The sequence below is a fragment of the Diorhabda sublineata genome, chromosome 11, assembly GCF_026230105.1.
Source record: "Diorhabda sublineata isolate icDioSubl1.1 chromosome 11, icDioSubl1.1, whole genome shotgun sequence".
NCBI lineage: Eukaryota > Metazoa > Arthropoda > Insecta > Coleoptera > Chrysomelidae > Diorhabda > Diorhabda sublineata.
The window spans coordinates 8,785,077-8,803,622 of record NC_079484.1 but is presented as its reverse complement, the minus strand read 5'-3'; the positions used below and the strand labels follow the sequence as shown (position 1 = coordinate 8,803,622).

Genomic DNA, 18,546 nt, shown 5'->3' with positions numbered 1-18,546 from the left:
GAGTCTATTTTCTCCAACGGATCTTATCTCCCGGAAATTTCCAATTAATCTCTTCACAGTTGTATGAAATTTTGGAACGGCGGCCGCTAAATTGTTGGAATTTTGCTCAATAATGAAGACACAAAGTTCTATCGTGTAACGCTTCATTTTTACTTACCCCAAACTGTCAGCTGTCAATTTGTTTTTTTAGGGTTGTTGACACTGCATAAATAGCAGCAAATTTCAATCTTGCGTTAATTTTGAGACACCCTTTAATATCTTAATTTTCTAAGAAAATTTATTTAGTTCTAAACTCAAAATTTAATGTTTTTATTACTATTTTCGAAAAGTGACTTCTTAGAAGCGCGAGGCCTCTCCAAGGATGAATATGTGAAGAAATCTGGATAACGAAATAATCAATTAACAATCAGAGTGATTGAATAGACAAAACAATAAAAAAAAACTAAAAGTAACATTGATGAAAAATGATGGTTTAAGTAGGAGAAGCGTCTTAAAAAGGCAAAATATGGGATCAGGAAGAAATACACGGAAAGAATCGCAACTATAAAATAAATACCAGATTCTATCGATTTGAAAACCAAAATGGACAGAATAAGGAAATGGGAGACTTAGTAGATACTGTAATTAAAGCATCTAAAAAAAACAAAATAAGCAATTAAAGAGAGGAGATAGATTTTTATTGGAATGGGGATTATAAAATTGTCAAATTACATAGAAAACAAAAAAGTAGAGTTAAGGAATTCATTTTATTGCTAGATCAAACTTTTTTGATGAAAAATATTTACGATTTTAATCCCAAATGGATGTGATGGTGAATAAAACGTCGTATTATATGCTTGTGAATAAAATTCAATCTGAAACGCTTATAAAAAAATAACTATCAATATTTTGTTTCTAAAGTACTCCAATCGAGCTCAGTGAATGTTGCTTTCATAAAGTTCGCGTAGATTTGAAAAATAAAAATTACGGTATTTTGTATTAGTCTGGTCGATACCACAAAAAAATTAGAGTCTCAGAATATATAGAAAAACTGTAAATAATTAAATGAAATCACATTGAAGTCGTTTCATTTATTCAGATTTGTATAGGGTGCTTTCAAAAAGGGTCACTACGATAGATAGAAAACTGAATAATAATTACATTAAACAATTAAAAATTACACACATTTTGGAAGCTGATACATCTCATAAATTTGTTTTCACATATGACTCTCATAGAGGGCGTTAGTTACATACATGGGTACCCAAGGACTAATTACATCACTTTATATTAAAATGTAAACAGTAAACCAACAACATAACAATAGATAATGTGCTTTCTTTCACGTACACCTGTCTTTAAAAGGTGAATAGAATGTGAGTAGCTTCTTGAGTTTGAAAAAAATTATAAGTACAAGATGAGAAACGCATTTAAAAAATTAGCGTAGCAATATATCAACTCAGGCCCGGACTGGGACCATTTGGGGCCATCAGCTAAAACCTGTAAAGGGGTCCTCTACCGTGGAGTCAGGATAGTATTAAGTATCTTCGACAAAATGGCTGTCAGAGGTCCTAGCTAGTTTTTTATATGAATACATATTATGATTTTCGACTTTTGTTGACTTCATGATTTATTGAAATAAGAAATATTTTGGAGATGCCACAACACTACAAAACACATGCTGTAGAACTGCCAATAATTACCATGGAATTTCGAATTAAAATGCAGTATATTATTCACACCAAAGTACCAATGAATTATGTCAAAATTATTTGTGTAATAAAAATAATATTAAACGAATTTATATATTAGAAAAATAATAACTTTAAAAAAAAATCCTGTAAATTTAACAGTTTATAATAGTAGAACATAAAGGGCCAAATTAACTGAGATGATTTGACATTGTATGTCGCTAGCGCTAAAGTTACAGCTTTGTAAGCAACTGACTTGTTGAAGCTATTTCATTCATTATTATTTTATTTTCGTCTAAATCATCAATAAAAAGCAAACTGGATATAAGGTTTCACGTTGATTTTTGACCATTATAAGTTTAGAAAAAACTTCTTCACATGTAACTTTGGTACAAGGTTCGATAAGAGCAAATTTGTAAGCAATATACAGGTTGGTAGACAGTCCAGATTGATAAGTTCATACAGAACAGAAAAAGAACATGTCAAACATTGAAAACATTGCCTATTTTCAGACCAATAAATGTCACAATTTTTTCCGCTTCATCAGTTGGTTTCCAATCATCTTCATCACTGCATCTGTCTTCGTCGTTCTCACTAGACTCTGCCGCTATGTACATGCTGTATTGCTGTGTAAATTACCGCAGCTCTATTAAGAGCAACAAATAGAGTCAAACTTTTTGGGGTCAAAAAGCAAATCTTCGAAACGTCTTCATTTGCGCAAAATATTTCTGATGTTAAACTGTTAAAATTTTTCCCCAATCATCAATTTTTTTCTTTGACGTCTTTATCAGTTACTTTATAACATCATACTCCGAATAAGTTAAACAGTATTGAGTTTTATCACCAGTACCTTTTTGGTGTGCAATTGAATGATGTTGAAATTCACTTGAAATTTTGATTAATAAATATAAACTTCGTCCGAGTCGTATAGCACCCTCTATGATAATCAGATATAAAAAAAGCTTCGTGGGATGTATCAGCTTCGAAAACGTTGTCATGACGATGTTATCATTAGTTTCAGCAAAATCGTAAGACATAAGAAAATTTTTTACCAAGTGAACCCCAATAATTGTTCAGTACTCTACTTATACTACAGACGGAGTCACCTGTTTTTGAAGCACCCTGTATAAGACGCATTTCTTTGAGTTGCCTACCAAATGTGAAGAAAATGCAAGTTTTTGAGTTTTATATGTATACCACAGAAATCAAAATTATATGAGCAGTAAGCTCTCCAAATTAAAAAAAAGTACTATGTATAGAAGACACGATTTATTTTTTATAAAGTCAATCTATGCTGAATTCTGTATTTTTAAACATTAGTATTAAAAAATCCATATCATATATTAATAAAGCGTCATGGTTTCATTTATTTTTATTTAATATTTGTCCATGTTTGATTAACTACAAATAGATTGACTTTTTAAAAATTGATAATGGTGCAAGAATATGTAGTAAAAAAGGGGGCGAAAATTCAACAACTTTGAATTTTTTAGCCTTTGCGGCGCCGCATGCAAACCACAACACTAAAACTTACTAAAATCCCCCAAACCGTCATTATCTTCCAAATAAATAAGAGTTATTTCTTCCATATAGGGTAGTTCGACCCGATATAATATTTCACCTGTATTTTATTGTTATACAGAAAGAAGCCAAAAAAGAAAAAAAAATTATAATAGTAACATTTTTATATGTCAACCTGCACGTCATCATTTTTAAGAAAAAATATGATAAACCGGTATGACATATTTTAAAATATTATAGATTATCGACAAACGACGGTAAAGGAAAAGAAAGAAAAAATAATATTTCCAATATATTTAATAATCATACGGAAATTCAATATTTTCTAAATTTCAAAAAAAAAACTTAATTAGATATAGCGTTCATCTTGTTTTTTGGCTCGAAAAATCTACAAATTTCGTTTGTTTCTTGAAAAGTATTTAAAAAAAAAATACGGGAAAATGACAACGTTAGTGCTTTTAATTTTCATATAAACGCATTCATTCACGTTTAATTGAAGATAACTTTTTTCGCTTGATTAAATCTTATTCTCTTTTCTTAATCTATAATGAGAAATAAAGAAATTAAAAAAAACTGTTGATTTTTCAAGTTTTCACTAATGAAAACAAAACTATAACATTTAAAGACATCAAATCTAAAATACAAAGATTGTTTCAAAATTCATTGAAATCGGATGTTTTTTCGAAATGGCGCTGATTTCTGAGCACCTTGTATACTTTTATCGAAAAGTTGAAACATTTAGGAAGCTTCAGGCTTTATTTTCATAAATTTCTGACCTCCCTATGTTTAAAAAAAATTGTCAGTAAAAATTTAAATAACTGGAATTCTAATAATATGATTATTCAAATTGAGTTGTATTCATGGTAAATTCTAAAATTCAATATAAACATGATGATTCAAAAAAATCCACTTCGGTATAACTGAAAGTCAACTGAAAATATTTTAATTGAAACAAGCTCATAAGTAGGTAGCTCCGTTTATTTAAATTTAAAGTAGTTTTTGAGCTAATTGTACATTCAATGACCATTTTCTCTTGTATTTATTAGCGAAAAATCGTATTTTCTTCAAAATAATTCACAAAATATTGATACGTAAAATTCATTTCATTTTTTTGTTGGGTAAAAATTTAGTGGTATACTGCCGTTTCAAGTTTGCGGTCGTTGAACAGAGAACCTTTTTGAGCCCTTTTAGCATGAATCTTTTTAAAAATAAGATATGAGAAAAAATTTAATTCAGATAAGCTTACAGCTTTAAAAAAACTCGATTGCTTAAACACTAAAAAAACCAAAGCGCGTGATGTTAGGACAACAGTTTTTCCGAAAACTATGGATACATCGCATATTTAATGATATAGAAAATATATAAGGAAGCATTTTTGAGCTGAATTTCGGATTATATAGCATCAGACACCGAAATTTCCAGTACCCGAACACTCTAGAATATTTAGATACACATCAATTCGATTTGGTTCTTTTAGATCAATAATAACACTCATACACATTTCCTGATCAATCCAAAAAAATTCTAGAACATTCTAAAACATTTTAAGTCGCTTATCATAATTGCACTCATTTTAGAATTTTCTAGACCATTGTAGAAATTTCTAGAACATTCTAAATCGATTATAATAAATTGAGCTCATTTTGGAACTTTAAAGATCTTTCGTTAAAATTTCTAGAACATTATAAATTGATTACTATAGTTTGCAACCATTTTAGAACTTTCCAGGAATTTTTAGTACATTGTAAATCGATGGTAATAGTTGCAAACATTTCAGAACTTTCTAGAACATTCCAGAAATTTTGAGATCTTTTCAGAAATCCGTTAGAAAATGACAGAAATATATGTTTTCACATTTTCGCCACCCACAACCACCAAATTCCCTTACTATGACCTGGACACCAACGGGAAGTTGATTGGGATTGTTGGTGATAGAGAAAACCGTATCTACGTACTAACAGAGCATTTTTTATATATGTATATTATAGTATTATAGATGTTGATGTGATTTGTAAAGGTTTGACCATCCCATATTCAGCACAATTTTTTTCGTAAATATGCTACATGGTCAAATAGATCAAATCAATAATAATTTGGAAAATATTTCATCCAGATAAGATGAACGTTATTGAGTGCAATAAGAGGTGACTACAATCTATATAAATTTTGAACGGTACTTTTTTGTAACATGTGTGACTCATATTAATTGTTTTCTGTTAATAAAGATGACGAACATATTTGAATTACAGTTTTTTTCTTTTGATATACTTTCATTAGTTAGAGCTAATTAGTCATTATAAGACATACAATTCTCAAGCTCAAAATTTGTCTTTACTTTTGATATCAATTTTTTCTTATACTCCAAGGTAGTTTTCCAATATTGTCAAAATAAAGTTTTAATCGCTTGAAATATAATTATTAAAAAATGTGACGTTCAGGTTAACATACAAAATCGCTACTGTATTGGTCATAACAAAAGTTTCATTGATGCGTTCAAAGATTTTATATAAAAGTTTATTCTAAACACAAAATTGGCCAAATTCGATACTGTACCTTCTGTGTTAGCATCTTCTTGTGTATAACAGAGCATGAAAGCTGCAATGAAAAAGTACACATTAAAGATGAAATGAACGACTTGGTAGTATCTTTTTACGATTTTTTTGATTATTATTTACATTATATTGTGCAAAAACCGATTTATGCCATGCAGGGCCGGAATAATCTTGGGGCTTGGGGAGGCTATGGCCCCGGGCCCCATCATTTGGAAAACATTTTGTATTTTTTGAGGTGTTGATACCACAAATCTAACGTATTGATATTATTTTTTTTTATTTTTCCGGGTTTCCGAATTCCTTAAGGGGGCCCCGTCATTATTTTATATATCTTAATCCGGCCCTGATGCCACTTACAACTAGATATCAACGCATATCAAATTTAAAACATAACTAGGTGCACTATTACTTTATATAAATATAACATTAAAAAAACTATGATTTTGAAGGGTATTTCAGATCCATTCCTCTTCAAAAAAAAAAAAAACTATAAAATATGTTATCGACTTTAAGCGAAGCATCCTTAGTATCTTTATCCTTTTTACTACGTATCTTAATTTATTTTTGTCTATTTCGTGATGACTTCTCTTGATTTCAGATGTCCTTTAATTAAAATTTGGTTTATAAAAGATAAAATCTTGACGTTCCAAACTACTTCGGCCTTTATCAAAATTTATTTTGGTCTAAGAAGTGAAAAGTTAAAGAAAATAATATTTTTGTCTTCACTCAGACGTAATTACTAGAACAGATTTCTTTATCCTCTAGTATATAAAGGGTTTTATCAAAAAAGGGGATCCCGACTTTAGGATAGATAGAAAACTGAAAAATATGTACACATTTTTCACGATTTTGCGGCAACAATAGGCAACATTGAATTGAAATTTTATACTAATATGTTTTGGAAGCTGATACATCCAATGAATCTGTTTTTATGTCTGAATCTCATAGAGGGAGCTAGTTACATGGTTCGTACCAAGTAGTAGTTACGATAATTTTTACTGAGCAAACCCCAAATATTTTTCATTTTTCTATCTATCCTAGAGACAGGATAAACTTTTTTTTGAAACACCCGGAATGAATATATTATTTTCGCAAAAGAAGCTAAGTACCCATAACTACATGTAGCCCTTAAAATCATATTAAAGCATAAATGGAGAATATACAAGTCATATAAACGCATTGGTTGCTGGGTAAAATCATTACGCAATTCTTAATAATAAACTTATCTGGTAACAAAAAATGGGGCTACATCAAATCAAAATATATCAAACCTTCAAGTCTAAATAATGAAAGTCAAAATAAATTTACTACTACGTGCAGAGGAAGTGGTATTGAAAACAAATATCGTAATTAAGATGTTGAAATTGGAAAATATATGGACTGAAGAATAGAAAACGGAAGTTAATAATGACAAAACTGATGTAATGATAGTAAATTGTAAACATTAGGATGAAAATGTATATGAAATAAACTGTAAAGACAAGATACTGCAAAGACTAACAATATATGAATATGTAGAAATTGTATTTGACAGGAAATAACGTGTTAGGAGAATAGAGAAATAGTACTAAGAAACAAACAAGACCATCACAATACAATAATTGTTCCAATAATGAAATGTGCAAGAAAAAAGAAGGATCTAGTTAAAATGAGCATAATTAAGATGAAAAAGAACAGATATAGAAATTAAGGTATACGACAAATAACAAAATAAGAACAATAAAACAAAGAAACAGAAAAAGTTAAATTGGTATGAACACATTTAAAGAACGGAAAATGGTAAACAAGAAAACTGGTGGTCAAAAAAATCAAATAAGAAGGATACCTGAAAAGAAGGAGAAATATGACATGGATAGATTAGTAGAAAAAACTGAAATTCTCTTCAGATATCTGAAAATGGAAAATAGAAGAATGCAAATGCCTTGAATTACTGTATACTGTATGTATGTATGTATGTATTTATGTATATATATGTATGTATGATTTTGGATATATATATATATATATATATATATATATATATATATATATATATATATATATATCCATTCCAAAATCATCTTTACAACTTCAAAAATTCATAACTTCGAACATAAACAAGATATTTATATTCTGTCTTTTGCATTTATTACTGCAACTAATAAAGTTTTTCAATAGGTGAACAGTTAGAAGTGAAGATGTGGACACCACAACAAAAAGCTCAATGCGTGGTTCATAGAGACGAAATCAGATACACAGGTTCAACGGAACTTCAGGACAAAATTCCAAAGGGACCCACCATCCAGACCCTCCATCCGCACATGGCACCGGATCAATATTGCATAAAAGTGGAGCCGGACGACCCAGCACAAGTCCAGAAAATGTGGAGCGAATACGGCAAACATTTCAGCACCATCCGAAAGCTTCAATTCGTCAGGCTTCAATGTAACTTCAAATGCCTACAAGCACAATCCACGGGGTTCTTCATAAACAGTTGCGTCTTTATGCCTATAAGGTACAGTTGCTGTAGGCACTGTTACCAACAGATCGACCAAATGTGTAGAATTTGCCGTAGACATATTGCAACGTATTGAGCATGATGAAAATTTCTTGAAAAAAGTTTGTTTCAGTGATGAGGCAAGGACAATAAACCGCCACAATATACGAATTTGGGGTTCTGATACCCCACATGCAGTAATCGAGCTTCAACGAGACAGCCCAAAGGTTAATGTGTGGTGTGGGCTTATGCACAACAAAATCATTGGTCCTTTCTTCTTAATAGAAACCTTAGTTACTGGCTGGATATGCTTAAAAACTTCCTCTTCCTCGGTTCGAAGAATTACAGCCGATTGTTTACTTCCAACAGGATGGTGCACCACCACACTAGTTGACAGCAGTTCAGGAACAACACAACGAAACTTTTCCCAACCAATGGACTGGACGGGATAGCCCAATTCCATGGCCACCAAGGTCTCCGGACATAACACCACTCGACTTCTTCTTGTAGGGTTATTTAAAAGACATTGTTTACCGGACAGCGGTTAATGACATTGATGACTTGAAACGCCGCATTACACAAGCTTTTAGTACAATCACAGACGATATGTTACAGCGTACCTGGCTTGAAAATTACAGACTGGAAATGCTTAGGGCCACCAATGGTGCGCATGTTGAAGTGTGCTAAAAAAACTTTATTAGTTGCAGTAATACATGCAAAAGACAGAATATAAATATCTTGTTTATTTTCGAAGTTACGAATTTTTGAGATTGTGAAGATAATTTTAAAACAACCCCCGTATTTCAAAATCATCACTTTAATCTTCAAATGTCATCAGGCAAAGACATCACTGATCTACTGTTACATATGATATGGAAATAGAAATTTTAATTTTCGTAGACTGGTGATTTGGCATTTCTATTTTGGATCTGAATAGCTATAACATAATAGTACATTGTCTTTCAATTATCAATCAATATGTAAAGTAAATAAAAGTATGCCCTTTACTGATTTATCCATGAAAAACGAGATTACAAAAAAAGCAATAGCAATTCAGGTAGCAAGAAGTTTTGAAGAATTTCTAAATATCGAGGTTTCTTCGAGAAAATATGGCCCAATAATCTATTATTTCCACCCAAACATTAACTTTCTCTGGGTATTGAGTACGGTACTCTTGCATCCAGTGTGGATTTTCTGTAGCCAAATACCGATAAGTTTGACGATTGACATGAAGGTTTAGTAGAAATGTAGCTTCATCCGAGAAAATAACCTTTTTTAAAAACATCGGATCTCTGTTACTTTGTAGGGATGCAACTTTTCCTCATTTAGCTTTCTAAGAACTGTTGAATGGTCCATGTCATTATCTAATGCTACTTGCCATGAACTGGTATGGGGATTATCTTGAAAGGCTAATAGAACATCTAGTTGTTTATTTTCTGATATTGGTTTTCTACTACCTTTAGGGAGGTCTTTGACATGACCCGTTTCTCTGAATTTCTTCTCAATTTTGCTTATAGTGGATTTTGAAATTGGTTCTCGGTTGGGGTATTTATTATCAAATAACGTATATACTTCATTCTGCGTACGTGCTTTATCTCCACAACCAATCGTTATTAGAATTTCACTTCTTGGCCTTTCAGTCAGCTTCATGTTGATAGATACAGACTTTTTGAAATCGTCTAATACAATAATACTATAAATGATTTGACAGAAAGTTAATTATGTCCAAGTGTTAATGTTGATGTTGATAAGGTAACTAGATTTTTAAAAAAAGTAAAAAGTAGGTTGATAAGACATTTCATTACCAGTGACGGCCTTTACAAAATTTATTTTTGTGTGTCAATAAAAACATCATACTCAATATATTTTATTAAGAAATCTGTTGAAATTTTATAACTAATATTTGTGACAATACGCAAATTAATTACTGTACATATTGATATGGTTGAATAGGTATTTAAAAGACCTTTCAAATAATGTATTACAACACCCACATTTCCATTTAAAAATTTTAGCGATGACGTCATCCGCTCATATAGATGACGTCAAAAATAAAAAGGTATCCTTACGAATAGCCTGTTTAGAAATAAAAATCGACGGGTTTCGGGATTTATTCCTTTCATTTGCACCATACTGAATGTGGGAATTTAATATATATTATTCCTTCAAAAATGTATGTGTTACCGGCCAAACCCGATTTCAGGACAAACTAGTTTTGCCTAGGCCAAACTAGTTGATCTTGATATAAATACTTGAATAAAATACTCTGGAATTGGAAAAATAGTCATTTTTATTAGAACAATGATGATTCGTCGTTAAAAGCTATGGATAATTGGTAATACAAACAATGATACCTTAACAAATAATAAGTGTTTTTTAAATAAAAGTAATAATCATTAAAATTTCATTTATTTTTACATGGAGTGGTCTGGTGGTACTTGGAATTGCATAGTGCCATAGCCTAACCTAACCTCATTGATAACACATTATAATGAAAATGCTTTTTACTTTCACTTTATAAAGTTTCTATCAAAAACTTTTCCCTCCATTGTTTTTGATTTGAAGAAGAAAACTCAACTAAATTAGTTTTGACTAGACAGTACTAGTTTTTTCTAGAATGTGCGTATTTATATCAGGATTAAGTAGTTTGACCTAGGCAAAACTAGTTTGTCCTGAAATCGGTTTTGGCCGATAACATATGCTTGTTGGTGGGAAAACTACTCACCGCTGCTATATTCTGAATGGGTGGTTTTTGCTTTGAATAATAGTTTATGGAGCTTCCTTCATATGTTAAAATATATTTGCAAAAGCTCAAAAGTATAACTTTCTAAATAGAATTGTATGTTTTTCAAGGCAAAGTGAATTCATAATTGTAAATAATCGTAACACTACCGGGGGTGCTACTTAATTTTTTCAATTCCTATTGAGGCACCTCCAAAACATGTGATTTGAACGCATATAGAGAAACGTTGACCTAATTAACTTTAGATCTGTGGGAATAAGAAGAAATCGTACGGCGGATGGCTCATAATTCGATGTTTCGACTTTTAAAAAACGTTTTTGTTTGAACTGATGCGTGAGAGCTCGCAATATCGTAGTGAAGAATGATTCGTCTTCTGCGATTGGTTTATCTAATTTTTTCGGACCATTCTGACAAACAAATGCTGGTGTACTATTCAGAATTGACCATTCTAGGTTGCTATAATGGAACGGTGACGAAATTTCCAGTTAATCCGATAAAACAGGCGACCATTTGCTGCAAAATGCTTCGTACGCGAACAAATTTTGTTAGATTTAGCTAGTCTTGGAAGACCCATAAAATCGATTGTCGTTTAGTTTCGGATTAATATACATAGATCCATGACTAGTCGCCTGTCAAGATCTTATAGACGTCTTTTGATGGATGGCAATTGAATTTTTCAGCATTTATTTGCAGAAATGGACACGAGCTTTGTTTTGAGCGATTGTCAAATCTTTTTGACAGTCAAATGTTCATGAAATATTGAATGTGTGCGAGTGGAACTAATGCCCAATTTTGCCTCAATCACATGACGCTCTTGCAACATCAGTTTACGCATAGTATCGATGTTACCTGGCACAACAGCTGATTTTGGACTACACTCACGACATTCATCTTGTAGCGAAGTGCGACCACGATTGAATTCGGAAAAGCAGCAAAACATGGTAGCTAGAGATGGTGCTTCATAACCAAAAATCGAGGCGAGTTAATTGGCGCATTGCTGTTGGTTTAATCATAGAAAATTAACACAGGAAAATATTTCTTGATGAAGAAGAACAAATCAAATAGCACTCGTATGACAATACGTTCTGAGTACGTTTACCTTTAAAAATTGTCAAAATTTAAGATGTCAACGTCAGATTTGACATGTTCTCATCAGTGTTGCCATATCTCAAAAGTTAAGTAACAACCCTCGTATGTTCCAATATTACTAGAAAAAACTGCAGAGTTGACTGATACTTGTACCTCTATTTCGGTCGAGTGAAATCATTGAAACCGCTGTTGAAATTTTACGAAATGCTATCCGAAGAGTATTATTGTAACTGTTTATAACAGTTTCACTTGGTTAGTTACCAAAGATTAGTTGTTAGTGCTTGTGATTGATATTATAGAGAGGAATAATCGTATTTTATATTGTTGTACTTTGTTTTTCAACGCGATTGTACTTTTCTAACTCCCACTAACTTATACGAGAACCTTTTTTTTCAACTTCCGATCGCTCTGTGCCGACGATACGCGGGTAAGTGCTGTAGGCGTCAGTCGGCGTTGTGCTACAGCCACGTAAACATGTCCGCCATTATTAATGCTCCCGCCAAGTATGATTCGTTTTCTACCGACTGAAGGTCATAGTGCTGCAGAAACCAATTGGAGAATGAGTCGTATATATAGGGAAAGCTTCATGAGTGATGGTGTTGAGTTTAAAAGTTTAAAAATGCCCGTAATGATGTACATGATGAAGGAGGCCAAGAACGCAAATCTGTCGTTTCAGATGACCTGGTTCAGCGAGATGACAGAATTGTTAAATAAAACCGAAGATTCAACATTACTGCTTTATCTATAGAATTTCCAAAAGTTTAAAAGTCTGTTTTGTACTCTACTTGAATTCATTAGCGGCAACTTTCTTTAAAGACGGTATTGACAAATGTCCCTCTTCGGTGATTATGTCGAAGGTTGAAAAAAAACGAAACTCGTATTTTAATAATTTAATTGTAATAATTGTGTTTAAACAAATGATAAAAATGAAATTATTAATGCGAATCAATATAATTTTATACAACTTTTCTGTCTGCAGTTTAGATTGCCAGCTGACATAAAATATCAAATTTTCAATGTCTTCTGTCGAATGTAATAAAAAGAAGAAAAAGAAAAAATTTATGACTTAATTCAAAGAAATTACCATATCAAAATTCAAGTCCATTTTTATTGCAAAAGTTCTTATTATATTTTATTATTTTATAGATAAAATTGAATGTGAATATCTAAATTGGAATTATATGATATCAGATAGTTTACTATATCTATATATAACTGAACAAATTTTATGATGAACAGATGGGTTTGAAGAGAATCTTCAAAATATATATTATCCTTTTCACCATACTGCAAATTTAAGACTTTTTTATAATAAGATTTTTTAAGTTCATTTTCATGAATCTATTTGAATATTTAACGCGAATCCCTTTCTACCGAATGAAAAAGATGCTTCGTCGTTTTTATATGCCTCCCCAAAAATAAGTTTTCATAAATTCCTCAATAAAGCGACTTGCCTGGAAAGACTAAGCATGTGGTATTTTATTTCGGGAAATTGGTTAACAACAAATTGATAACGAATCATTTTATAATATTTGCAACCGGGGGTTCTTTAGAGAAATTTCCAAATTATGGACAAATACATTTTGGAAATTTTATTGAGATAATTAGAATTCAATTTTCTGGCACAGTACGGATGAATAAAACAGTAACTATTTCTAGTTTCAAGAATCACTGTTTTTTGTACTTATATATATATAATTATATATTTTTCAATTTAAAATTTATCAAATAATTCGTTTTTATTCAAGCGTATAATAATATCTATATTATTTTCGGCAACACAGATCGTAGAAATAACTTATTCTTTTACTATTAAAATAATGAACACTCATTATTGTACTAGTAACAAAATAATGAGAAACGCAGTAACCAAGTAGGCAGGAACAGTCATTTAATTTGATGTTTATCAGTTTTGAAAAGTGTATTGTGAAAATGTCTCGATAATAATAATATAGATATTAATATACGCTTGAAGAAAAACTAGTATATGTCCCTTGGAGCAGATGACCAATTATATGTTTCGCCTCGCCTCGCCTCGGCAATGCAAGAATCTGGGCTCAAAAATAATGATGGCCTTCTACTCCTAGTAACATAATGTACTATTGTCATTATAAAATAATATATTGTGCAACTAGTGCCAAAAATACGATATTTCAAACATCTTAATTTCCTCAAGTGTTGTACACTATACTTTTTCGACAACCTACATACCTAAATTACATACAGGGTGTTTCTAAATTCATGCGACAAAATTCAGGAGGTGATTGCTCGTGCTTTCCTATAACAAAATTTCTTCAGTCCATCCTTTTTGGAGATATCACCCTCAAAAGGTGGTGACCAAAATTTAGTTTTCATTTTTTTTTTGAAATTTCAGTAAAACTAGAAACTTGAATTTCTGTAATTTTCGTGTACTCGCAAAGGCCTAGAGACAAGTATTTTTTCTATATTCTTGTTACATTATATGAGGGTGGACCCTTATTTTTAAGCATTTATTATGAATTTTATTAAATTTCAAATATTTACTATTTTCCACTTAATTTATTAAAAAAATCATAAATTGAGTTGTTTATTTTATTGTATGCAGCTAATGGTTTTGGGGAAAAATTTTACAATAAAAAATATTTTTTAATTAAGGAAATAAAGTAAGGGTTGTTAATGTCACCCCCGTATAAGAGGAATATTGAAATATTACCCGTGAGTGTCCGAAAATGACAGAATTTCAAGTTTCTAGCTTTAAGAAAAATAAAAACTCAATTTTAGTCACCTCCTTATAAGGGTGTTTCTCGGAAAGGAGTGGGCTGAGGAAGTTTTTTTATAGGAAAGACACATCTTAATTTCATACGAGCAATCACCTTAATTTTGTCGCAAGAATTTGGAAACACCCTGCATAATTATGAAAACTGGTACAGAAAAGGAATGGATGGATACTAAAAATTTTTGATAAAAAGTTGGTTGAGAACATTTACATTGTCTATTGCTGATTGTTCACTTTGTGGTAGGTATACATTTCTATTGAATAAATTCAGGGCCGGATTAAGCTAGGGGCTTGGGGGGCTATAGCTCCGGGCTCCAGGCCCAAGAAGGCCCCATCATTTGGAGAACATTCTGTATTTTTTTCATATAACTTCACAGCTCAAAGTGCAGAAAAAAATTCTAATGACTTTTTCATGTGGTACTCAAAAGAGCATATAAATTTAAACTCGAATGTATACATTGTTACCGAGATTCTAAAATATAGTTATAATATATACTTTAGATATAATATATGTAATAATTATTTGTACAAGAAATATGTGGTATAATTAATTTATTGGAAATGCCTATCACTTTTATTAGTCTTGTTTTTCCGAGTTTCCGAATTCCTTAAGGAGCCCCGTCATTACATTAGCCCCGGGCCTTATAAATCTTAATCCGGCCCCGAATACATTCAAAGTTACCCAGTGGAAATTTGCAGTTTCGCATTATTTTCTACGTGATATCGTTTCTGTGATTATTTTTTGTATCAAATTTAGAAATTAAATTTAAAAAAAAAATCATATCGTACGCGACAAAATTACAAAAGTGTTCAAAACTTTGTTTCGGGACATAAAAACTGATTGCAGTAAGAGCAATATTTGATGAAGTGGTTTTCAGTAATAAAATACATTTGTAGCATATGTTGCTCGTATTTCCCAAATCGATCCATTGGTTTGAAATTTTCAGATTAATTTGGATTCTCTTTTCATGTTTTAGTGAATTATTTCTTCGATATTTATGATTGCACGTGCTATGATTTATATTTATCGTTTCAAGAAATCTTTTTGTGAAATTGACAAACTAATTGTTTTCGTTGTCGCAAAATCGGGCTTGTAAGTTGTAAAATGGGTAAAACTAAGTCTTCACAGTCTAAGCTAGGCAAAAGTAACCGTACTATTGCGCCGAAATCAAAATATCTGGACTACAACTTGAAAAAATATGCATCCACCAGAAACCTCGGCGGAAGAAAACGTTTGGGGCGACCTTGAAAACTCATCCACTGAAGATAAACATATTGTTATGAACAAGTTCCCGAAATGGGTCCGTAGCCTGACCTGTTCAGCTATAATGGAATTTTAAAATTTGGTGAAGGCAAACATGGCGGGTTTCTTTTGATGTTTGAATGTAAACAATTTTTTATAGCAAGCGGTTTATTTACATTGTTTTTTTAATAATTTCCGGGAAGGTCTATTTATTTATTTGTTTTGTTTATTTTTGTTCTAAATCTATTATTGTGATATTAAAAATGTACTGTATAGAGTGTAATTATATATATTGTATATGGGTGATAGACAGTGTAAAATTACTTCAACCAATTTTTTAATTCAATTTCCTTTAACTTCTTTATGTACAGCCCTTCCAAAAATACCTGTAGATATAAATTAGCAAAAATTAAGGGCTGATTCCTGTAAATTTAAGACACTATTCAAAAAAATCATTTTAAAATATTCTACCAAATGCCTTGTTGTTAGTGTCAAACAAATGATACACAGCAAGTTAGTATTGCAAGCAAATTCGTTAAAATCAAAGTAACATGAATCAACAAATTTTTACAATTGAAAATTCATAAAAATCGTGATCATCGCATTTCAAGTCTAAATGACGAAACAAAGACTTCTGATTGTTTGCATTGTTAGGAGACTTTAAATCAAGACTAATCTTCACGAAATATGTATATAAAAATTTCTAAGAAATAAGAAGTCGAGTAAAGTTAATTGATTCATATAATTTTGATAGTAAGTAGATAGTTCAACCACATTTAGTGATCAAACTACGTGTAGATATAAAACATTTTCTTTATTCTTAAAAATGCAAGTAGTGAGGTTGAAAATTATGAAAATTTGTTGATTGATACCAATAAATTATTATTTGTTATACCAGTACACACAAACAAGGTGATACAGAATTATATACACCAATTTCTTCTTCGAGAAAACAACAATAGTTAACTAAGCTCAAGCAATGAAAAAAAATCTCGAAATAATTATTCATAAGCTAAAGCTCTTGAAGACATACTGAAAAATAATGGGTTACAGTTACAGGGATTGCTAAGTGAGTAACTGGATTCTATTTATTTGGTAAAAACATTAGATCTCATGTACCATTCCCATTTTACATACGTGAGTATTTATTTGATCTTACAGACCTCTAGTGCCATTTAGTCTTATTTGAGCTAAACATTTAGTTATATCTAAGTATAATTGTACAAAACGATTATGTCAACTGTATTGTATAGGTGTGAGTCCTGGGTTTTAACCCGGGAGAGTGATTAAAAAATAGAAATGTGGGAGGAAAATATTAGAAAAATACTGAGGGGTGTGAACATAAACGATGAGTCTTGAAGAAGTGCTGTACTGAAAGAAATATATGACAAACTTAATAATAGTCAGAATCCAAAGGGGTTGGGTCATGTGTGCAGAATGAATACAAACAGAATTGCCAAGAGAACACAAATGGAGGAAGAGGGAATCAGAAGAGGAAGAAGAAGAACAAGCAGGCCGAAAAATAAATGGATAGAAGAAGAGTGGGAATAACTGAGTAAAGAGCAAAAGAAGACTGAAATCAATGGAGAGGTATAGTAAAAAGAGTGGAGGATTAAAAACAATACAGAGCTTAAAAAGTTTGAAATATATATATATATATATATATATATATATATATATATATATATATATATATATATATATATATATTTAGTAAATATTTTTATTGCAAGAAATTTATCCATGGACATTGAAGGCGTGAGGTGCTGTAACATATTTAATTGACCACATGAGCATGACAGATAAGAACAAATGAATAATGTTCAAGTAAGGACAAGTTTTCTAATTGGTTATCTACCACAGTTAATTTTAAACAGAGATTTTACACACCTTTAACTTTTCTTGGTCCTATCAGATCTAATCGTCCAGTTTAATTACACACAAGAAAGATAAAGAAACATAAATAATCTTGGAAGTGAGGACAAGTTTTTATTAATGAGGAGTTTAATTGGTGTTGTCACTGTTCATTTTGAGCGGAGATCCAAAAAACCTCTAGATTTCATTGGCCTTATTAGACTTGAACATCCAGTTTCATACAAGTATAATCGGTCATAGAAATATGAAAAAATAAATAGTCTTGAATTGAAGACAAGTTTTTTATATGGGTTTTAATTGGTGTTCTGTGACTGTTGCTTTTCAGTAGAGATCTTACACACCTCGAGCTTTTTTTGTCTAATTAAAACTGACATCTAGTTTCATCCAAATATAATTGGTCATAGAAACATGAACTATTAAGTAGATTAAAAAGTCTTAGAGCAAGGACAACATTTTTTATGTGGCTTCCAATTGGTGTTTATCACTGTTGATTTTAGCAGAAATCTAACACACCCCTAGTTTCACTCAAGTTTATTAAAGTTGTACATCTAGTTTCGTCTTAACATAAATTGTCATAGAAACATGAAGGATAAAGAGGTATAGAAAGCCTTGGATAAAGGAC

The 18,546-nt window shown here is 31.1% G+C and overlaps 1 protein-coding gene across 14 annotated transcripts in view; it reads right to left on the bottom strand.

The window, feature by feature from the left end:
- The window catches only part of LOC130450233 (disks large 1 tumor suppressor protein), a 1,338,131-nt gene that overhangs the window by 28,079 nt on the left and 1,291,506 nt on the right, over nucleotides 1–18,546 (bottom strand). For 8 of the 14 annotated variants that reach the window (XM_056788509.1, XM_056788513.1, XM_056788512.1 and 5 more), the window contains 2 exons: nucleotides 5,745–5,786; nucleotides 3,205–3,291 (listed from right to left, as the gene is read on the bottom strand). The exons of 1 other annotated variant lie outside the window; for it this stretch is intronic. In XM_056788509.1, the coding sequence (XP_056644487.1) occupies nucleotides 3,205–3,291; nucleotides 5,745–5,786 (129 nt within the window). The remainder of the gene's footprint in view (nucleotides 1–3,204; nucleotides 3,292–5,744; nucleotides 5,787–18,546) is intronic. 5 more of the 14 variants (XM_056788522.1, XM_056788521.1, XM_056788517.1 and 2 more) reach the window with 1 other exon arrangement.